Genomic DNA, 24352 nt, shown 5'->3' with positions numbered 1-24352 from the left:
TAATTGTTTCTTGTTCAAAATAAGGGCCTATCCTTTGATTAAAGTTGTAAATATAAGAAACTGTGGACTGATGTCCAAGGGCCTTTTGTTATCTGAGTGAAATGTTGTATATAGTAGTAGTGGACCATCAAACATATCACACAACTCTTGATTGATAAGTTTAAGTGACATTTTACCAATTTTAAAATAAAAAATTTAGCTTTGATAGCATAAACAGAACTCTAATGAATTAATTTGCTAATTATTCTCCTTGCTAGGACATCATATATTTGGTCTTTAACTGGGATACATAGCTTCTGTAAAGTGAGTTCAAGTTTCCTTGTAGGACTTATATTATTTCTTGTATTTTTAACCTTGAAGTCTTCAGTTGAGATCTTAACTTTTTTACTCATTATACACATCATCTTCAAATAGAACTTAATTTCTAAAAAAAATTCATAGAGTTCATTTTGCTTTTAAGAGATAGTGCTTTGTTTCATAGTTGTTCTCTTCATAGATAATCCTTTGCTCAGCTCATCTATTGCCCCACCTTAGATTGCTGTTGATTCACTAAGCAGGTATTTACTGAATGTTTGCCATATATAAAAACAAAAATTATTAAGTTATTCTGCTATTACCCACCATTTTCTTATAACTGGAGGAGTTGTGGTTTAGCCATAATAGCTTTGGAAAAAAAATACTAAATCTCTCAAACTTCATTATTGGTATGAATCTTCTTATTTGATGTGGAATATTTTAGGCACATATTTGCTGGAAGTCTTCAAAACACTAAATGTCAACTCTTTAGTAAACACAGATGTTTCAGTCATATAAAATTGGATATTATTTATTCCCTAAACTTGGTCTGAAGCATGATGCTGTATTGATACCACATCCTGCAGCTTATTTTTAAAAGAACTTTTTTTTAACCATGTGGTTGTGTGTGTGTGTGTGTGTGTGTGTGTGTGTGTGTGTATTTTTCTCTTTTCTAATCCAGTCGATAATGTATCACTTTCAAGGCAGCTTGTATTTCTTTATCTCTAATGAAAATATTTTACTTAAAAGCTAGTTATTATATAACCTGAGTTTTTAGTTTTTTGTCCCCAAATAGTCTAGGGTCTTTCACATTTTAAAGTATGTTCACTTTTTAAAAAACAGTTATGAAAAAGTAATAATTTTTTAATTATCTCAAGAACATTTCAGTGACATTTACATCTATTGGGACTAGAAAAATTGCTTAAGTTAGCACAGTTATTTAGTAGGGTAGGCTAAACTGTTCTAATATACATTCATGCAGGTAATGGCATTTAAACACAATAGAAGTTTACATTTTACTCATATAACTGCTCGAGATATATATTTAAGTTGGTGGGTGGTTTTTTGAAGTAGTCCCATTAAGGGACCCAGGCTGACAGTAGGCACCCCCTTCTTGAATGCTTTACTTCTGAGGTTGCTCTAATCATCACTATTTCAACCCACAGGAAGGGGGAAGAGGAGCAGTCAGGCCTGGAAATGGCACACATCACTCCTGCTCACATACTATTGGAGAAAAATTAGTCACACCTTAAAGTAAGAGAAGCTAAGACATGTAGTCTAGCCAAGTGTGCAAGAAGGGGAAATGGTTTTTGGTGGACATTCAACAGTTTTCACCAAAGATCATGAGCAGCTACCTTTATTGTGTTGTCTTTACCTTTTTCAACTCTAGCACTGATGCATTCATTAGCCTGAATGAAAGTAAACCCATTTTATGTTCTTGGTAATGGTAAGTGCTATCAACTGTGAGTTCTTATTTGACTGAGCATCTAATAATCTTAGAACCACAGTGAATTCTGGTTGTCTCAATTTTTTAAGTAAGCTGCAAACAGGAATTCCTAAATAAGATATTTAATGCTTATAAGTTCAACAAGTAAACTAAAGATTCTTCCCACTTTAGAGCCTTGATTGAAGAGTGCTCTGTCATTGTTAGGAAGCCTTCTACAAAGTTATATTTTTTAGGAGCCTTTGCCCTTATGTCTAACCAGTATTATATGTCCCAGTCATCTAGGGATTTTCTTTAAAATAAGTAAGCCTGGACCCCACTTGTAAGAGTCTGATTTGGTAGTTTTGGAATTGTGATCAGGCACATTTCTTTTGGATAATTTCCCAAGGCTTAGGTATTTCTCAGTCACACTCTGATTAAGAAGTAATGTCTTAGAACTTATCAAGTGGTAGTCTAGTCAGAACTAAAATTATTAAAATATATATTGTTATTTGTTCACAAACTGTGATTTATTAAAGAATCATAAACTCAGCCTTTTATTTGAATAATAGAGTTAGACATTAAACTTCAGTAAGGATTTTGTGGATGCTTTAATAATTTTTAAGTTTTAATGATTTTTAAAATGTGATTAAGCACTAATGGCAGAATTATTTTGTGCAGAAATATCTTAATATTTTGGGATCACCTTTTATAGAATGCATCATTTAAAAATGTCTATACATCATAAAATAGTGAAATTAATGCTACATGGTTCTAAATATTAGCTTGTAAGAATTTCAAACCTTTTGGAGAATAACAAATATGCTATTCTTAACTTTGATTTATTTTTTCTTTCCTTTTAGAGTTCAGCGGTGCCTAAGACCTGGGTCTCAACAGACCACCTCTCCATCGTGTGGTAACTTAATATAACTTACTTTGGTGATTTGTGATGGTCCTTTTTTCTCATCAGTGCATTGATTGGCTTGTTAGCTTTCTGAGAGCTCTGGCCATAAATAAGGATTTAGGAGACAGATTAATTTAGGGGCTTAGAACTCTAACCTTGGTTCTTATCTCACTGTGACCAAGGTTCCCTTGACAACCCATAGAATCATCTCCTGAAGAATCAGTAGCATCAGTCTTAAGTGAAGCTAGTGTCAAATATCAAAATTTTAGAGTTTGTCATAGTTAGGCAGAATTGAAGGCACTTGTAGGATTTTTTGAGTTCTCGGCCAGTCACCAAACTCAGGAACTTGATTAATGCAGCATTGATTATTCTAGAGCAACACATGAAAAACCAAATAGGAATTAGATTTAACCTTAATATAAATAAATAGATTAAATATGGGTCAAGAAATACATAGGCATCTTATCTCTATGTGTCTTGGCTTAAAGATTCTCTTTTTCACTTTTCTCTGGCTTTGCAATCAGTGGTATCTGCAAGAACCATAATAATTCAGGCATATAAAGATGGGGCAGGCAGTATATCTATAGCTGGGATAGACAAGGAGATTTAGGGAAGATAGAAGGACCTCGACAGTTCTACTGTCAAGCATCTAAGATTTAATTTGCTTTATTTTTTATGTTTCAACTTTAAGGTAAAGCTAAATAATGATTTGTTATATAATTTTAGAGTTTGCAGCATTAACAGAAACTTAAATATTGGATTAAATAATAGAATTGTGTGTGTTTGTGTCAAAAGTATAATTTTTAAGAGTTTCATTTGTAACACATTTTATTCTTTAGGTGTAAACAATTGCAGTTGACTACAATTCGAGCATTCTTTGATCTTATTGATGCTGACACTAAACAAGTATGTATTTTTAAACTAAAAATTATTTCAGTAAAATATGAGGTTTTGTTATAGCAGTGATAGAATTAGTATGTTTCTTTTACTTTAATGTAAATAGAAGCCCACATCTTCTATTGACTAATTTCAAAATGGAAATATCTTTATTTTTCTCTGATAATACTGGGGTAGTTCTGACTTAACTGAAATTAGAAAGACCTATGGCTTTTAATTGATGTAGCTGCTTTTTTAAAAAATCAAAACTAATTTTGTATCAAACTGAGTTGATTGAAGTAATGAGTTTGTATCAGTGAAGTTAAATTCCACTTTCTCTAGTTACATAATATATAGAGAACTGTTTTCTGTTTTGTGTATCTTATTTTAAGGAGGGACATTAACAAACAAGTTTATCCAGGGAAGGTAGTCATAGTGGTAAAGGGTCTGAAACAGGCCTATGAAAAACAGTTGATGGTTTTGAAGTTTAATCTACAGAAAAAATATTTTATTTGGATGGAGATTATAACAACCTTTAATTTTTTGAAAGGCTGTCCCCAACCTATATATCAAAGCAATAGGGAGTCAGATACTTGCTCTAAAAAGGGCAGAACACTCTCCTGGTAAAACTTGTTGAAATTGAAAAGTACCAGGTTAGAAATGTTCAAGCAAATACCAGACGACTTTGTAAGAGGTTGAAAAGATTTAGTAGACCTGAGTCCTCACTGTCATTTCTTTATCATTCTCTTACTGTGTTGTCATTGAGAAAATCAGTTCCCTTTCAGGGGTTCAGTGCTTAAGCTAGAGAACTGAATAGTGGTAGTTTCTAAATGAATTTTATAACCCAGTACATTTTTTTTTAAAGAGAAGAACAGATACAAAGTTGCCAACATTTATTGAGCTAAGATATTTGAAAACACAGCAGAAAAGTGTTACTGTCTGCTTGCATTTTCATTTCATGAAAGAAAGGATATTTTGACATAGAGTAAGTAGAAAAGAGTAAAGGATTTTCCAAGGAAGGACAGTTGGCAACTCATATTTTATCTAGTGACCAGTGAATTCTTTGTTGTGAAATGGGCAATGGTCTGAGTTTGGAAACTAAGTGTATTGGAATCACTAGACCGGAGGAGCTCTTAAGTTCTCTTCTGATTCTGTATATCTTTATATGTTTTATTATCAGCTGTTACTTTAGAGGCAGTATTGCATAATGATTAAAAGCATAGGCTCTGGGGCCAGACTGCCTAAATTAAACACTGGTCCAGACTCTTAATAGGAACATAACCTCAGGCAAGTTCCTTAATTTTTCTGTGCTTTTGTTTCTTCATATTTAAAATACAGATAAGATTATTATCTCTTAGAGTTCTTGTGATGATTTAATGAGTTAAAAACATTAAAGCACTTAGAACAATTCCTGGTCCAGAGTAAGTAACTGTTAGCTCTTATCATTATTACTTGAAGCAAAGTTTCATTGAACTATCACAATGGATATGAAAGAATACAGAATGTATCAATGTTCTTTCTAGATAACTCAAAATCCCAAGAAGAAATTGTCGGTTTTGAATCACCACTTTATAAGACACCCAGCAAAACATTTTGAGGAAAATCCAGCAATAATTTCTGACTTAACAGGTTAGTGGTAATAACATGTTTTAATATTAAGTAGAGTTTATGTTATTTTTTTTTAGGTAAATTTGTTATAGCAGACAGTCTTTGAAACTGTGGTACTTCAGGTACTGTAATCCTATTTTATTGATTTCTCTATCACAGTTTCTTAGGAGGTTCTTGGTTAAGGAAGGGAAAAAGTAGAAAATTAATTTGTAAAATGTTGCTGATAAAAATTTTGTGCTGAAAATAACACAAGTACAGATATTTAAAAGCTATAGTTAAATATCTCTATTCTCCTGACAGTCACATAAAATAAGTGCTATATTATTCTTGACTTAGTTTTTCAGTATCAATCTTCTTTTGGATTAACAGCATATCTTTTGCTGGTAAATTTGCTTTTAAATATAATACATCCTTCAATTAGCTTGCCTTTGGAAAATGAACAATTATTTCCTTCGATTGATACTTCCTTAGAGTTGAAAACACCAAACAGATTTAAAATGCTTTATTTTATGTGAATGCTAGTTGGTGATGAGCACATAGAGGACATTTCACTAGATTTTCTATTTAAAAATAGCTACTGTTTAGAAATCACTTTTTTTTAAAATCCATTATGACTGAGAAGTGTTTCAGCATTTAAGATAAGAAGTTATTTATTATAAAAAAAAAAAAGCCATACAAATTATTTTTTTTACCTTAGGGACATCTATGTGGGTTCCAGTAAAAGTGTCGAAGTGGACCTATGTAGCTTACAATGTAAGTATACTTTAAAAAATTTTTTTTAGTATTCTTAAAAGTTAAAGACTGTTAAAAAAGATAACCATATAGCATTTCCCCACATTGAAACCATATCTAGTTGGTGTTCAATTTTCCAGTTTTATAACTGTCAAATTATTTGTTGTTTTTCATTTTGTTTAGGTCAGGATACAAACAAGGTCCATATAGTATTGTTGATATGTCTGTTATTCCTTTTAATCTCTAATGCTTACTTCACCAACTTTTTTTTCCCTCGCAGTTTATTTGTTGGAAAAAAAAACAAGTAGTTTGTCTTATTAAGCTTCACTGTCTTGATTTTCTGATTGCATTTCTATAGTGTCATTTGATATATTCCTTAGCCTACTCTTTTCCTGTGACTTAGTATTTGGATCTAAATGCTTGATCAGATTCTGTTTTTGTTTTGGTAGACCGTGTATCTTTTTGTGTTAGTAGGTATAGATGAATAATGCCTAGAGTCATTAATTCATTTAGGGGGATGCAAAAATGATGATAATCTAATTTGATTATTCCTTCCTCATTTCTTAACTGGAACACTATTTAGGAAGACTCATCTACTTAATTTATCAAAAATGGAACAAATCATAAAGGAAATGATAATTGCTTAGATCTTTGGATTTTATATTTACTGGTTTTCAGAATAATAAGTTGGTTCACAAACATCCTTCATCAGTGACCATAGAGGTTTTGTGTCTCCCCACCTTCAATATTATTATGAACTCTTGTATTTAAGGTTATATGTGTTTCTTTCTAAACTAAAACACTGAAATTATTCTATCTTTCATACTAAAATTAATATTAGAATTGTTCTGTCTTTGACCAGTATAAGCTGTTTCAAGTTAGGCTTCAGAATCTTTTTAATACAGCTGCTCTTTAATTGTCTTTGATAATTTTCTCACTATCTCATATGAGAAGGTATTTTAGCCCCTTTTCTGTATCTCCTGCCTTAGACCTTGAATCAGCTTTTTTCCTCTAAGGAACTCTTCCAATATTTGGGAAATGGCAAACCATAACCTGTGCACTAGAGATGTTTATGGCTAGTGGGTTAGCATTTTTAGGCCTTTTCAGTGGACAGAGCCAAGAAAGATATTTATCTTGATCATAAAGCCAAAAACCAAACCAAACAAAATAAAACACATGTATTCATACTGATACTATTAAGACAAATTCAGGACTACATGGTTTGTATCTGATGTATCTTATGTATCTTCCCAATCCTAGAATACTGGTTCTCAACAACATTAGAAATAATAGAATTAGAATAATTACCATTTGCCTTGTCTGGATTTTTAAATGATGAAAATATTCACTATCATGATAGTTTTATTGTTTTCTCTCTTTTTTTAGGAATCTGATAAAATATACTTTACATTTCCTCTTGCAAATCATAGAAAAACCTATACTCATGCCTATTGTCAGAGCACCATGCTGGTAAGATAATTTATATTTAATGTAAATTATAAGGCTAACTGTACTATAAATCTAATTAGTGGGAAAATATTTGTCTGGAATGCAGTTTTAATTGAAAAGTATTCATCAAAATGTTTCTGTAGCTGATAATATACTAGGATCTAATATGTCACTTAGTTGCTAGATACTGCCATTGGTATATATAAAGCCTTTAGAAAAGATAGTTGGCAAGCATTGTGGGCTAGGTGCTAATGAATACTAATTTTAATGGGATTACCAGAATTTGGCATCTCTCACAGAGACTAGCATCTCTCAGCTTAAAATCTGGATGGGCAGTTTATCCCAAGAGAATCTGGCCTTAAGAGTGATGGCTTAACATTTATACTCAATACTCAATTTCAAATCAAAGTATCTATATTATATTGAGAAAAACCCTTGCCAAAGTGCAAATTATGCATTTGGCTTATTAGAAGATCTCTTTACTCTAAGTAAGATCCATAGGTATTTATTAGCATAAGGTCATATGGTAAATTTTAAAAAATATTTTCAATTTTTATTATAGAAGCTTTCAAACATACAAAAGTAGAGAGAGAATACAATAAATTATACATATGCTCATGTTAACTATCACATACAGCTTTAACAGTTATCAAGGCTCTGCCATTCTCACTTCATTTTGTTCCTTCCTCACTTTTTTATTTTGACTGAAGAATTTTTTTGAAGCAATTTCCAGGCATTTTATCTTTTCATTCATAAGTAATTCAATATATTTTTCTATCAGATAAGAATTTTACACATTACCATACCACCATTATTTCATCCAAAAGAAATTTCTAATTTCTTAATCCTGTGATATCTAGTCTATGTTCAATTTTCCTCTGTTCAATTACATTTTAAGTTAGTTTATTTGAATCAGAATCCAAAGTGCTTACATTGCATTTGATTCATGGATCTTAAGTCTGTTTTATAACAGCTCTCTCTTTCTTTCCACCATGCCATTTATTTATTCAAGAAAGATTATGTGCTCTATAGAATTGCCCACATTCTGGATTTAGCTAATTATGTTCTTGTGGTATCTTTTAACATGTGATTCTTTCCCTTATGTTTTTTGTAAACTGGTAGATCTAAAATCTTGATTAGATTCAGATTAATTTTTTGTGGTAAGAATGTTTTATAACTAAAGCTGTGTGTCTTATTGGGGGTTATATACTATATGGTTGTCCCACTTTTAGTGACATAAAGATTTATCAGTGGACTTAGGTTGTGTCAGTATGAGCCATCTATTATAATGTTCCTCATCAGTCTTTTACCTAATGATTTTAGCAGCCACTGAGGCCTGTAGACAATTTTTTTGTTGTTGTTTGTTCATTTGTTTGTTTTAGAATGGTACATTTTATGATCAAGTAGCGTTTTCTTTTCTGTGTATTTCTGGCATTAGTTGGCAATTCCTAGGTGACTTTTTCCAAGATTTTTAATACAATTTTTGTATTTAGTTAGGGATGTTTACTAGATGACCTGAAATTGTTCTTTTGACATCTTCTAGGTTATATCAACACAATGTTTTAGGGTGGGCTTGAATAATACTTTATTCAATTCATCGATGAATGAATCAGAATTCCTTATGCATTGAAGTAAATAGTGTGGAATATTGGCAATTTTTATAATAAGGAGTATCTTTGAGGATAGGCTCGCTTAGTCGCTGCAAAAACCTATTACAAAAGTGGGTTAGAGCTTGAAAGGCTGTTAGATTTTCTTTGTCTAAGCTATGCAGATCTGTTTTGTTGCCTTGCTTTATAATAATATGTTACTGTTCCAAGGTAACTGATGCAGAAGTCATGCAAGTTTTGTTTTTTTTTTAGCAGTGGAGAGCAGAGAAACACTATATTGCTTTTTGTTTGTTTCCTTTCGCTTTTTTTTCTGTATTCTTGAAAAATGTCTTAAAGTTTAATTTAAGTTTCATGAGGGCAGCAACTATATCTGCCTGATTTATCCTTTTCTTTTCTCTGAGGGCATAATTCCTTGGCCGTGGAATGGACTTTATAAATATTAGTTTAATGAAAGGATTATTTTTTTTTTTCATTGTGCTATGCTAAGGAAAAATTTATATTTATGTGGCTGAGAAGTGTTTCTCATCTTCTTATGCCCTGGTAGGATTTTAGTAGTTGGATCATCAAATCTTGGGAGCATTGCTCTTACTACTTCCTTGGAGTGAAGATCATAGGTCATACTACTATTAAATGAGTGAAGCTGAATATATAATATTGTTAAAATATCACAACCATCTCTGCAGCATTCCCATGCTGTGCTGATAAAGTAATAACTAGCTTCAGCCTTGAGCCCCTGGCTCAAGGGGAACTATACCTCCTGGCATGAGATTATCAGTTATAATAAATAAAATTTAAAAATTAGAATAAATATTTTCATCAAATTTTAGAATTATTTTACTTTCTCAACAATTTTTTTTGAGATGCAAATTGAGAATTATGCTGCAATCAAAAACATTCTCAGTTGCATGGAAGTTATCTACCTGGTAATAAAATGGGAACTCAAATGATAAACTAAAAGGCTATACTTAGATTATTATTTTTAATTATTTGTCTCTGGATATTTGTTGTCATTGTTTGTATATAAGTCCACCTTTAGTTGTTCATTTTGTTAAAATGTAGGTCACTTACTGTGTAACTACCTAATTAAAATGCAGACATTGCCAAACTCAAAGTGTTGATTAAGTAATTAGAAATGCTTAGGTAATATGATGTAGAGAGAGTCCCATCAGGTCACTCTTAATGCTTAGGTAATATGATGTAGAGAGAGTCCCATCAGGTCACTCTTCTCACGTTGCTACTCTGGGTTACTTGCTTACCTATTTTATTGACATTAGACTTCTTCACTTACTCTTGATCTATCTGACTTTTTAGAATACCTTGGATATGTTCCTAAATAATAAGTTGCTATTTTTTGTTTCCATTGTGCCTACTGACCCTATCATATGACAGTAAAGTATTAAAGATTCCTGTTTTATGTAATTATTTTCTACAATATTTAGTGTGCTTTGTGTTAATCAACAGGATACAAATAGTTGGATTTTTGGCTGCATAAATAGCACTTCTATGTGGTAAGTGTTTTAAACCTTCATTGTTCCTTCTTTGTCAACATAAACAATACTCACATAACACTTTCAGAATAGCTTCATACATTTTTAAGCTCATTTTGTTGATATAGTAAATTATAGTATTGATTTTAAAGTAATAAGTAAAGGAAATTGACATACTAGTAATTTTTGTAAACATTGAAATATTTGGTTGCTAGGAAAAAATTATTTTGTTTTCAAAGGGATTGTGTGGATAGAATATATTGGATTAAGTTATTAGACTTTATTTCATTAAACTTTCTCTGATAGGTCTGTAGATGGTTTCTTTTTCCTCTGAAGCTTATTTATGATTCATAATACTTTCATATATTTGTTCTTTAATTATATTTTTACATTTATTTTATAGCCAGCAAGGGGTTGATTTATCATGGAAAGCTGAACTGCTGCCAACAATTAAGGTAAATTATGGCCTTAGAATTTTAATATTTAGGTAAAACATACTTGAGCCTATAGGCATTTTAGAATGTGCTCTTTTATTAATTCACATAGGTAATAAGCTTGAGATTTGCTAATCTATGTTTTAGAAATAGAGATATTTAATGGAAAATGACATGATTTTTTTGTTTAGAATATTTAACAAAATTAAATATTTTGTTAAAGATTTAATAATATAAAAATTAAATATTAATATTAAATATTAAATACTCTAAACAAAATTAAATTTATATGTTATAGAATCATATCAAGAGCTAGGTAAATTTTTAAAATTCAATTTGAAGGTATATTTGGAATGATCTGTCTAAATATATGATGAGTAGTATGCTCAGAATTTGTTTTGGGGAAGAGCCTACAGTAGGGAAGGGAGCATGTCAAAGAGACATGGTAATTTTCCAGATAAACTTCAACATCACTTTGTGGTCAAGCACTTTGATAACTACTTTTTCTAGTACTCCTTGGGATTTATTTAATAATTGTTAGTGATTTCCTTAAGCAACTCTGGTAAGTCAACAATTCTTTTTACAACAGGCTAATTTGCATCTCAAAAACTATTGTTGAGAAAGTAAAATAATTCTAAAATTTGATGAAAATATTTATTCCAATTTTTAAATTGTATTTATAGTAACTGATAATCTCATGCCAGGATGTATTGTTCTCAGTATTCAAATAAATCTGTACTTGAAAAATAAAATATATTTTCATAATGAATTCTAGACTCATAGACTTGAAAGTGAAGTCATCTGGTTGATCCCAGTCATCTCCCAGTGCAACTTAATTACTGTGTTGTGATTATGAATATTCACATTTATCCATATACATAGTCAACTCTGTCACACCAAAACAGAGGAACTTAAACATACTGAGAAGAATGGCGACAGAATGAATAATTGCAAGCTACTTACACTTGACTTTGGAATGGTTGCAATTATTTTTTCTGTCTTCCCAGTCAGTTTTACTTTGTGTATATTTTATGTGGCTTTGTACTTATGAAACAGATATCGTAGGGAAGTAATTTGACTAACATGAACATGTTTAAGGTCCCTCGTTGGTTTTATCCTAATCTTCTAGGCAGGAGCAAACAAAAGTATTAGTACATACTTACTGATCAATCGTTCATGAAGTATATTAATCATTTTCTTGAATATCCAATCTGGATGTACTATCCAGTCTGTAACTTAAGAGTTAGGAAAAAATAAATGATCAAAAACCTGATAAAATGTTACTTTGCTCCTATTTTTTGAAAGGTATTTCTTAACTCGTAAATTCGTATATTTTTTGATATCAAAGATTAAACAATATATTCATCTAGTTCTAGCCCCTGTGTCATTTGTTCTAAACGTAAGAAACAGCTGCCTGAACAGCAAGAGAACAAGCTATTCCAACATATTTTACGTATGTTACTTTTTATAGTTAATGCTGGAAGATATTGCTAGACAGCATTACAAGCCTACTCGAATTTATGAAGGAAAAAATGAACGAAAGGTTAGCAAATAAGGATTACAGTATTCTGCAACCTTTAAGTGTCCTCAGTTGAAGAGTATTGTAATTATTAAAAGTAAATAAACTTTCCCATTATAATGAAAATCATAATTACATATATGTTAGGCATTTATAAAAAGCACAACTTTCCCGTGAAGTTGAAGGGAAAGGAAAAATAAAAGTGAAAAGGTTTTGTGGATTTTATTCATATTTATATTGTCGCAACAAAAGTAATGTCAGTTGAGGATCATGTCACTTTTGGCATCTCTGCTTACTGCACTGTTAATAAATAGGTAAAAGCCTTTAGAAGAGCACTTGTAAATTCAGTTTTTAAATACCAATCACATGGAACTGTCCTGTTATGGGTACACTGAAGAAGTTTCTAAAAACACACACACAAAGCACAGCAGGCCAAGAATTTTGATAAGCTCAAATGGACTTAGTGCTAACAACAAACACAAAAATTAACTTTCAAAAGAAATCTTAAGTTATATGAAAAAAATTACCCAGTCACTATCTTGTCTAAATCATTCTTTAGCACTGCAGCTTTGCCTTACACACTGCAGCAGAATTTCATGGGTTTCTAACATCTAAATACTGGTGTTTTGATTTCTTCTGTGTGTGGTGCCTCAGCCTTAAAGGCATCTTACCCTTGCAGTTTTACTAAAACTGAAAAATTTCCAAACTTCATATTAATCTTACCTGTCAGCATAATGATTTGATAAATATTATTATGTTGTCAAATTTCTACTGACAACTTTGTAACTATATTGGAACTTGTCAAATTTCTACTGACAACTTTGTAACTATATTGGAACTTTATAAGGAAATGTATTTTGACATTGATACTTTAAAAGTATTCTGATACTAAAAAAAATCTTGAGAAAAAAGTTATTCTTATAAATAAATGACAAAAGCTAGAATGGACAGCTACACAGAGTATCCATGGTTCTTTCTAATTAATTTATCTTTCATACTATCTACCATCTGTTTGATTGGTCTCCTTGCCTATAGCTGTGGTTTTTGTGGCCCTTTTAAGGCCCTTTCATTTATATTAGAACATGGTCTGTTGCAGAGACTTTGCTGAGTAAATTGAGGTGAAGCCCAGTAGTTTGTTTAATAAGCACTCCCAAGTAAATCTGATCAGATTGTTAGGGGGCCACTCATTGACAGACAGTTCTTTAGTTTCACAACCTTTTTCTGGATTTGCCCACATAAGTGCATCTGAATAACATTGGAGAAAGTTAAGTACCTGCAGAAATTTCTTAATGCGTACATATTGTTACAACATATAACTACTCCCAACCCTATATGTACTTCCAGAAGAAAACTAAATTTAAAAACAGTATTTGGTGGCTTGGCTCTAAATAGACCAGTCTTCTATCTATTTATTCCTCAAAATATAGACTATAAGGATCCGGTCTTAATTTTGAGAATAGCATAGATGTTTATTTAGTGAGTTGCATTATTAGCCTTATTGTGTCTCCGTGTCATTTACTGATTAAGTTTCAGGGAATGATGTTCATATGCATCATTAGCCAACAACTCTTTACTGCCTGGGCTAGATCAGACTCTTCCATCATATTAAGCATCCATTCATTCATCAGCTATTGAGTCTGTCATATACTACCAAAAAATATATAGAAATAATACTGTAAAATTATATGAAACAAATAGATAAATTATAAAAAGAAAGAACAAATCTGGAAATAATCATGTAAAGTATATTTAGTGTTGAATGTCATTTGATTTTACAGGAATGGATACAGTTCAAAGAATATTTTTGGTAATCCATATTTATATTATTACTATGAATTTGACTTTCAGCAGGGCTATTGCCTTGAAAATCTAAACATGGACATCTTATGAAGTATTGAACATGAAGTTTGAAATCTGTTTTTTATAATTTATTGAGTAAGAAATAGTGTTTGCAATTTATTTTTATTTTAATGTGTTTTAATCTCTATATACCTTAAGAAATTAAATCAGCTTTTTACTTTCATCTTCTTTTTAGTCTCTGACATTAAGGCTTCAAGACTATCCATCTTTGTCTCATCTTGTTGTTTATGTACCATCTATTCATGGAAGTAAGGTAACAAATGGATTAAGGTTGTTATCAGAATGTTTTGGGGATACTCATGCTAAATATTTAAGTTATTTTTTGATGAATTCGTTAGCATAGGGATTATTTAAAACAATGTCCAGTTTGGCGATCCACCTAAGACTGTTAGAATCATCTACTCTAGCTTGAACTAAGCAGAATAAACCCAAGTCTCTTTCTTCCAAGTGGAAACTAGTTATACTTTAACAATCTTTCAAAATCTATTATGTGCAAGACTCTATGCCAGGAATTATAGGAGGCACACAGATAAAGACAAAAATGAACCCTGTTCTCAGAAAGCTATATACTGTTGGGTAGGGGAAGAAAAGTATATTTGGAAGCAGCAGGAAGAGTGAGAATTAAAGAGGTACCCAAAAATATATACTACAAATCAGAATATAGCAAATACATGAAAAGTGTAAAAGGGGGAGATATCTGATTGATGGAATCAAGAAAGGCTGTTTTTTTAAATTGCCTTAAACTAGTTAAGGTTTTTTATAGGTAGAATGAACATTCTAGACCTGTGCTATCCTGTATGGGAGTCAGTAGCACATGTGGCTGTTTAAATTTAAATTAGTTAAATACTCAGTTCCTGGATTGTACTAGCAACATTCAAGAAGCTAAATAATGGCATTGTTGCAGAAAGTTATAATGAACAGTGCTGTTTAAACAAAGAAATAGTGGGAGCCAAGCATGGAAGTATGAAATGTTGTGGACTATGTTTGGAAAACAATAAATAAGTTAATACTGATTTTTAAAGGATGGCCACCATGAGTAGAATAGTAATGGAAGAAAAGTCTGAAAAAGTAGCTCATGGCCATATTGTGGAGGTCCTTGATTGGAAGATTCTGGACTTTACAGAATTCAGGAGTCAGTAGGAGCTGAAAGATTTTTCACCATAGTAGCAATGGGGTCAGAGCTATTTAGGAAAATGAATTTATGGTATAAGATGGATTAGTAACAGAATAAGGGGTTGTGAGAACTTGCACTAGGGAAGTAGAAATAAAAATAAAAGGATGGTGATTTTTGAAAGAAGTTGGGGAAGGAAGAAGATGGAGGTAAAAGACCCTCTCTTCCCCTTTCCACATGTCACTCAGCAAACTTATCCTTCAAAATCTAGCCTCAGTGTTCCCCGTTTTCTTTTTCTGAACTGCTTCAGTAACTTCTTACTTGTTCCCATGCTTTTTTATAACTTTTTTGAGTAATTTATTACATTGAATTATTATTTATTTGCTGTGTCTCTATTGCCATTACCATACTGGAAATTCTTTGATAGTAAGGACCAAATAGATTTTATTCTGCCTTGCATCTTCAGCGTTTAGATACTACCTCATAAATGTTCAAATAATGTTTCTTGAATGAGAAAGTTGTTGAGAATTTTGGCCAAAATCATTAGGAAAATTTAGAAGAAAAAGGAAGAGGGAGATTTAGTTGAGAGTCATCTCAAAGATTGAGTCTCACAAGTAGCTTATAATGGATTCATTGTTTTGTTTTGCTTAGCTCAAGTGAGAGGTAATTCAACATCTTCAATACTAAAAGCTCTCTTTAAGGGTTTTTCTGTCGGGTAAGTTGGTTTTAAATGAATTGAAAGTCTTTCTCAAACTTGGAAAGGCCATCTCTGGTTATTCTCAGAAATTAATGAACTTTTCAAACAGGAGGTCTTAGCTGCTTAACAAATACATAATAAATGTGTCTTAATGCTCTTTGGAAAGAACTCTTTACACTACCGTTGAACACACTGTCTCACTAGGATGTTGAGGCCTTTCATGATTTTGGCATGTTTCTTAGAGTCTATCATCATAAAGATACATATATTTAAATAAGCAGTTTAAAATTATTTGAGTTCACTGATAATACAGTTTTCAAACTACAAATGTGGAATTATATGAGTTTTTTGGTGACAGAAAACAAAATAACTAAATCCATTAGAAATTTATGTACCTTGGATATTTCAGAGAGACCTTTGAATTCTTTTTTTCTTGGGTAAGGTTTTATTCCATAAAAAGCATAGCCAAATTTTTAAAGCTATAATTAAAATTTTATTATTTTAGATACCTCTACAAAGAGATTTAAAACTCCTCCCCCATCTCAGGCAATGTCTAACTCGAAAATACTTTGTAAAATATAATAAATCTGTTCAATAAATAACTTCTCTAATCTTTTAATAGCTGCTTTCTATAATGAGAATATATGTTCTTTGCCTTGTAAGTAAAGAGGGAAAATTAAAAGCAAAGCCCCTTAACATGTTTTTCCTTTTATTCTCTTATATGTGCACTGTACAGCCTAATAGCATTTTTCCCTCATCTGCTTTTCACTTTCAAAAACAATCAAAAATTCACCCAAGAGGCAAACACAAAAACACTGCTACAGACACAGTCCAAGGTATAGTTATTACAAAAGCTTAGGCTAGACCTTTCTGGCATTCTGCTTTCTGTGGACAGCAAACTATTTGCTAGCTATAGTTAGGTATCAGATTAATTTCTTCTTTAGCCCTTGTAGATCGAAAAAATAAAGAAACCATTCTTATTGCAGCTTAGAGCAGAGAGTTTTTTATACCTTTGTTAAAATGGTATTAGAAAAAAATGTCATTACAAAAAATTTTAATGATACAAATGTCACATTTTACATTTCTTTTTTTGGGATAGCATTTCTTTTTCTTTATTCATAGGACGTCTTTTTTCTGTTTACTATAATTGTTTAGCATTAAGTAATTTTATACAAATAACATTAGCCATCTGTAGATGGATAGCAGTATGTCTCTGAAAGTGTTTTGTAGTCTAATTAGACTGTAGATAATAAATATGGAGTTTAAAAAAAAAAGGGACAAATTTTTGTTTTGACTATGAAAGTTATTCAAATAACTCCCTAGTTCATCTTGAGTTAACTTTGGCTCTTAATGCTTGCTTTGCTCCATCCTTTAATGTCTCTCTTCTGGAAACACCTAAAACTAATTACATGAAAACTTTGTATAGATCTGTTATAGAAAGGATCCTCTGATAATTTATCTATTAAATTACACTCGTTTATCAAATTTGTTTAGTTTAGCATCTCTACTTGCCATTTTAGTATAGCCAGAGTTAGTGTGACACAGTACCTTCTCCAAAGCTGAAGGCTTTCATTTTCCACTCAAAATTCAAGTCAAGATATTTTACTATAAATTTAATTTTTTTTTCCTAATAAACAATGTTTTATATTTCAGTTTGTTGTAGATTGTGAATTCTTTAAAAAAGAGACAAGATCCATACAGCTTCCTGTAACTCATCTTTTTTCTTTTGGTAAGTATTTTGATTTTGGAAATCTTAAGAATTGCCTTCATCTTTAACAGGGCTAATTTATTTCGCAAGTTAGTTGCAATAAAGCAGAGCTATGTAATAGAAGTATTGTTCTGTATTTCAAGTGTAGTTCTTAGAGTAACCATATGGTGTGATTCACTAGTTTGATTCTTATTCAGCACTGGACCAGCAGTCATCTTCTAAGAAGTGAACTTTTGAAAGAAATTTCTCCATGATCACATACATTGGCAGGCAGTTATGTGTGTGTGTGCACATGCATGCACATGTTCATGTTCTCATGTGAATTTATACTAAATTGGCCCTTTTTATAAAAGGCTTATTATAAGGTATAAATTTCTATCCTATGAAGTTTTCAAAATTTCTCTAACTGTATCTTTCTCAATTTTTTACTGTGGTAAAATATATATAACTATACAGTCTTTTAAATTTTATTATGAAATAATTTTAGACTTATAGAGAAGTTACAGAAAGAGTACAGAGTTCCTGTATATCCATCACTCACCTTTCTATAATGTTGCCCTCTTAAACAATGCAGTTGTCAAAATTAAGAAATTAGCATTGGTACAATACTTTTAACTACAGAGCTGATTTTGTTTTCATTAGTTTTTCTACCAGTGTTCTTTTCCAGCTTCCCACACTGCATTTAGTTGCCATATCTCTTTAATCTCCTCTAATCTTTGATCTTTGATAGTTCCTCAGCCTTTCCTTGTCTTTATAATTTTGACACCTTTGAAGAGTCCTGGTCAGTTATTTTGTAGAATATCCCTCAGTTTGGATATGTATACTGCTTTCTTATGATTAGTTGAGGTTATGCATTTTAGACAAGAATATCACAGAGAAGTAATGGGTACTTCTCAGTATGTCAGAGGACATAAGATACCACTGTGTCTAATTACTGGTATTGTTAATTTTGATCACGTTAAGTGGTGTCTGCCAGGTTTTTCCACTGTAAAGTTACTTATTTTAATTAAGAAATATCTTGGGAAAGACACTTTTAAAGTAAGTATCCTATTTTTCTTCAAAAGAACCCACTAATCTTAGCATCTATCAGTTCATCTAGTCTGAAGCAATTATTACTGCTATCCTATATGTATTGGAATTCTTCCTGAGGGAAAGTTGTCTCTTCTCCCTGATTTATTTATCCAGTTTTTATTTATGTCAGTAATGGATTCATATATATTTATTTTATTTATTGGGTTATAATCCAGTACTGTTGTTAAATTTTTTTGCTTGAGTTGTTCGGCTTTCAATGTTAGAATCTCTTTTTTGGTTAGCTCTTGTGCCCTTATATGCCATTCATGAAAAAAATCTGTATTCATAGAGGAACCTTCCTTTAAGATTTTTATTCCTCTTCTGCCCCCACCCCCTTTTTTTGGTAGAAACATACTCAGAACAATACAGAAATGACAACTCTGAATCATCTAGCTCATTAAAATAAGAGATCTACCAAGAAAACATAGCATATGATTTTGATATTGGAAATATATACTTGATTTTTTAAAACGCACACATGTAACTGAAAGACATTATAAATGTTTTGTCCAGAGTTTATTGAAGGAGGATTGAATATTTAGACGTTCACCCCCACATATCAGAAGCTAGAACCTGTAAACTGTTTTGTCTTTTTACTTTAAAAATCTGTTAACACTGTTTTAACATTTTTTAAGTAATAGATGCTTTTTTTTAATGCTTTGGTGTTCTAAGCAATATAATGCTTTTAATTTAACAGGATTATCTTCAAGGAAAGTGATATTAAATACAAGTGGCCTGTTCTATAACATAGAGCTTCTGAACTTTGGACAGGTAATTATCCTACTATAACAGGGATTTGATTTTACTTTACTGTTTAGTTAAACAAACAAATAAACTTTTTTTGTTTTATTTTTGTGGTCAACCTCTGTTAGATATACCAAGCTTTTAAAATCAACGTAGTAAGCAAGTGTTCAGGAGTCAAAGGTAAGTGTATTTTCTGAAAAAATATAATGGTATTGTCATTTGAAGAATCAGTGGGTTTTCACTTGAATTTTCTTTAATATTTATGCTTCTACATATCTTATGTGAAGTAAAATTAAATGTATGATAATAGAAAAGCTGTTTATATTTCCAAAGACTTAACATAAACCCTTTCTTAATAGTAGGCATCTTCATCTCTTATAGTTTAAATATCCACATTTGAAAAATACCATCTATCTTGCTGTCTCATTATTATAATAATTCAGATGTAGCTGTTTGTTTTTACAGTTTCTTAGTACTTCTCATATGTTCTAATATCTTCTGTAAGTCTTATTATACATTATTACTTAATAATTCTCCACAATTTCTTATTATGTGGTATAACTCTTACTGATTTTTTATGAAATGGGTAATTGTATAATTAGGTATTATGGTAGCTTATATAACATTTAGTATGACATAAGGTTAGTAATATGTATTTCATTTATTTTTTCACAGAAGAAATAACTAGTATCTATAAACTTCATATTCCCTGGTCTTATGAAGATTCACTAACCATTGCACAGTAAGTATATGAAAGAATTTACCTTAAACTTTTGTGTTTTTGAATAATACATATTCTACTTTGTTTATTTAAATCAGTGAAATTATTAAAGTGCCTCTTAGTAAAATGTAGGTATCCTTTATGTAGCATTGTGCCCATAAATAATGTAATATATAGAATTCTTATTTAAATTATATATAATTTAAACCTTTATTGCTTGAAACATGAACCCTTTCCCACCCTCTGCCCCAGCTCCTATGACCTAGACAGACAACTCTGCTATGCCTAGAAGTGTCCATCCATAATAATGCGCCTGACATCTAGTTTCCTCTACATCATTGCATTATGTCGTGATGAGGATTGGCTTAGCTATGATTATTTAACAGCATTCTGTATTTGAGAATTGATATATAAGTTATCTTTTCAGGGTTCCATCTTCTACAGAAATTTCTTTGAAACTCCATATTGCTCAACCAGAAAATGACAGCAGTGTAGCATTATTAAAAATGTACACATCATCAGACTGTCAGTATGAGGTAAGCTGTATGTTTGTTTAATTTTTAAGAGTTGTAGAATAAGGTGGAAATACATTTTTATATTAGCCTAAGTTTGATGATGATGTAGAAAGCACTAAATATTAGAAATAGACATTTATATTACTCTATTCTCCATTTTGCCTGCTAGCACCACTCAGTATTTCCTTAGCTCTGAAAGTATACATCTTAATAAATAATAGAAAATAAGATAAAAACCGAGACCATAGATTAATCTTTTAAATTTGGAAGCCTAAAGTCTGGAATCCTTTATAAATTGAAGAACATGAAATCAGCTGATGTGGCTTAAATTTAGTAATCAATATGATGTATATTGGTTTCCAGTTCTAGATAAGCTTAAGGATCTTTTCACTAATCATATTAAGCTCTGTTAGTCATTAATATGTATAATTTAGTGCCTCTTGCATTTATATTACAATCACATTGATCTCTTTGTGCTAAGAGAAGGGAAATAGACTCGAGAGTAACATTGTATTTACTGTGGATTCATAAACGAAGAGTCCCTCTCTGTGTTACAGCATACCATGTTCTAAGGATTCTGGATTTAAGTGGTTGAAGTACACATTTGTGGTGACATCACAGATCGCCAGTTTATGTGAAATATCTTATTTCTACTCAGCTGGTTTAAACCAAACTTAAATATTTGACTCTTTATTAGACCTAACTTTCTTAAGGTAAACTAGGATTGGTAGGTCAATGAACAGAATCTGTTCCTACAACCAAGTTTCATTGGTCCAATGTTGTGGGTTATTTTAGATTTCATGGAATTTATTAATGGTTTGCTATATTGCTTTCTAACATTAAAGGATTTACAGAGCTGTAATAATGGTTTTTAACTTGTACCCTCATATTTCTAATATTACAGAGATAGTAAGAATTGTATTAATGTTTTGGCTCCAAATACTGCATGCTCTCAAAATGTTTACATTTTTACAGATACCTTGTAATTTTCAAAAAAGTCTATTTTTTGACAAAAAAAAGACATTTTATAACCTTCCTATGAAAGATTTATTTCCTTTCCCTAGACTTCCTAATATCAGAGAAGGTGTATTTATGTTAGACATAATTAATGATGAATTTCTCTTTGTAATATTGTTTTGGCTTAAATTTTACTAAATGTGCTGTTTATTTTGGTCTTATATCATGTGAAACCTATTTTTATAAAATTTACTCAGAAACTTAACTCTAAAGCGCTATACAGTTATAGATTTGAGAGTTTAAAGTACTAATTATATAATAGGTTGGTTAATTTGTGCTTAATTTTTAGCAAACATGAATAGCTCTAGGCTCAATCATTCAATAAATTCTTTAGCTTGCATGATTTGATAAAATATTATGTTTAATTAAATATTTAGTAAAGTGTTACCATATATATCATAACATTCATCCAATTGTCAAAGAATTAGAATATGAGAAAATATACTGAACAATAAAATTACACTCGATAGAAATTAAATGTTAGTGGTTCAGAAGATTCTTTTGAGATCTTGAATGCCTGTAGGTTTACTATTATAAAAAAATTAAGGATTATGCTTAGAGATGTACAGAAGTGCCTAATTAAATAAAAAGTCAACTAGAATTGTTTAGGGAAAATAATCTTTTTTAAATGATTGTTTTAAACTAGGTGACAGTTAAGACTTCCTTTTCACAAATACTTGGACAGGTAAGAGAGACTCCTTTTCGATTATTGCCTTATGAATAGATACTGTAAAGTAGGGGTTGAAAACTTTTTTTCTAAAGAGCTGGATAATAAATATTTTAGCAGACCACATACAGTCTCTTTCTGCCAGCACTATTATACCTGCTGCTTTCTTCTTTCTCCCACTTTAATAAGATCTAAAAACCATTGTTGGCACACAGGCCATAGTTGGCCAACCTGGCTTTAAGGGGATGCTTTCACGTTTGATTCTTCCTAGAAATGAGAGCTGATTCTGAAACAAATTAATATTTTTGACTAAATGAATGGCATATTAAGATTTCATGTTGCTCATACTACACTATAATTATAGTCCAATAAAATCTGTAGGTTCTGTCATATAAATTAACATTTTCAGAAAAACTTTATTTTGTGCATACTCAAGTTTATAAAAGGTAAAATTAATCGTATTAAAAACAAACATGTTGAAATAGTTTAAATTTATTTGAGGAATATCTATAATTCATAGGTAAATAGTGTTACAAAAATTTATCAAGTAGAAACATTATATTATTAAACATAATTATAATTTTCAGAATTGTACAACCAGGACATAGATAATATTGATTAGTCAGAGAAATTATATAGTTTTAAAAGTCACTAAATATTGTGCCTGTATTATTTTTACTTTATTTTTTTAAATTTGCAATTCTAGTGTAGCATATTTCTAATTTGTCATTTAAATCTATAATTACAATAAAATTCACAAAATTAAATTAGAAACTCTTTTATATGCATTATCTCATTTGATCCTCACAATGACTTGATGAAAACTAGATTGTGATTATTAAATTTATGAACATTAGTAAATTCTAATTTAATGTGTAAAAATTTTGCACTACATTAGAAAGAAGATTAAATCTTAGTACAAGTTGAAAAATAACATCATGGAGAGTAAAGTGATAAGGCATCAATTATCAAGAAAAATTACCTCTTGGAATATAGGGGAGGAATTCTTGCTATTGTATTTTTATATATACAGAAGGATGGTATTATACATAGTGGTATGAGCTGAAGATATAACGTACTCTCATATCATACCTATGCCTCATAATTCAGATTAATGACAGAAATCTGGTTCACTTGATACTCTATAGTCAAGTATAATTTTATTTTTAATTTTATTTTTTTAATTCTATATATTTTGTTTAATAAGTTTATTAGAGTAACATTTGTTAATACAGTTATATAATTTTCAGGTGTACATTATAATTTGACATCTAAAGTACAATTACCACCCAAAGTACAGTTTCCTTCAGCTACCATATATTTGATCCCTTTTACTCACTTCACCCTACCCCTACCTCTCTGTATTTGCCCCACTTACCCCAACTACCTCCCCCTTCCTCCCCCACCCCCTACCCTCTGGTAACCACTAGTCCATTGTCCATGTCCATGAGTCTCTGTTCGTTTGTCCTGTTCATTTCTTGCTTTTAGGTTTTTATCCCACATATAAGTGATATGTGATTTTCAACTTTTTCTGTCTGGCTTATTTCGCTTAGCATGATTATCTCGAGATCCATCCATGTTGTCACAAATGGCAGTATTTCATCTCTTCTTATGGCTGAGTAATATCCCACTGTATATATGTACCACAGCAGGACACTTAGGTTGCTTCCATGTCCTGGCCACTGTGAATAATGCTGCTATGGACATTGGTGTGCAAATATCTTTTCGGATATGGGTTTTCAAGTCTTTGGGGTAAATACCCAGTAGAGGGATTGCTGGATCATATGGTATATCAATTCTTAGTTTTTTGAGGAACCTCCATACTGTTTTCCATAGTGGCTGTACCAATTTGCAATCCTACCAACAGTGCAAGAGGGTTCCCTTTCTCCACATTCTCTCCAACATGTG

At 31.0% G+C, this 24352-nt stretch overlaps 1 protein-coding gene across 2 annotated transcripts in view; it reads left to right on the top strand.

The window, feature by feature from the left end:
* Nucleotides 1-24352, top strand: part of PGAP1 (post-GPI attachment to proteins 1) — a 70452-nt gene that overhangs the window by 22377 nt on the left and 23723 nt on the right. Inside the window, exons 6-19 of one of the 2 annotated variants that reach the window (XM_006921307.3) lie at nt 2581-2633; nt 3461-3527; nt 5021-5126; nt 5803-5858; nt 7224-7307; nt 10355-10401; nt 10784-10835; nt 14369-14446; nt 17655-17730; nt 19478-19551; nt 19653-19704; nt 20200-20266; nt 20673-20781; nt 22424-22462. In XM_006921307.3, coding sequence (XP_006921369.1) covers nt 2581-2633; nt 3461-3527; nt 5021-5126; nt 5803-5858; nt 7224-7307; nt 10355-10401; nt 10784-10835; nt 14369-14446; nt 17655-17730; nt 19478-19551; nt 19653-19704; nt 20200-20266; nt 20673-20781; nt 22424-22462 — 960 coding nt within the window. The remainder of the gene's footprint in view (nt 1-2580; nt 2634-3460; nt 3528-5020; nt 5127-5802; nt 5859-7223; nt 7308-10354; nt 10402-10783; nt 10836-14368; nt 14447-17654; nt 17731-19477; nt 19552-19652; nt 19705-20199; nt 20267-20672; nt 20782-22423; nt 22463-24352) is intronic. The other variant, XM_015596675.2, reaches the window with a different exon arrangement.

The sequence above is a fragment of the Pteropus alecto genome, unplaced genomic scaffold, assembly GCF_000325575.1.
Source record: "Pteropus alecto unplaced genomic scaffold, ASM32557v1 scaffold3, whole genome shotgun sequence".
NCBI lineage: Eukaryota > Metazoa > Chordata > Mammalia > Chiroptera > Pteropodidae > Pteropus > Pteropus alecto.
This window is presented reverse-complemented; position numbering and strand designations above follow the sequence as displayed.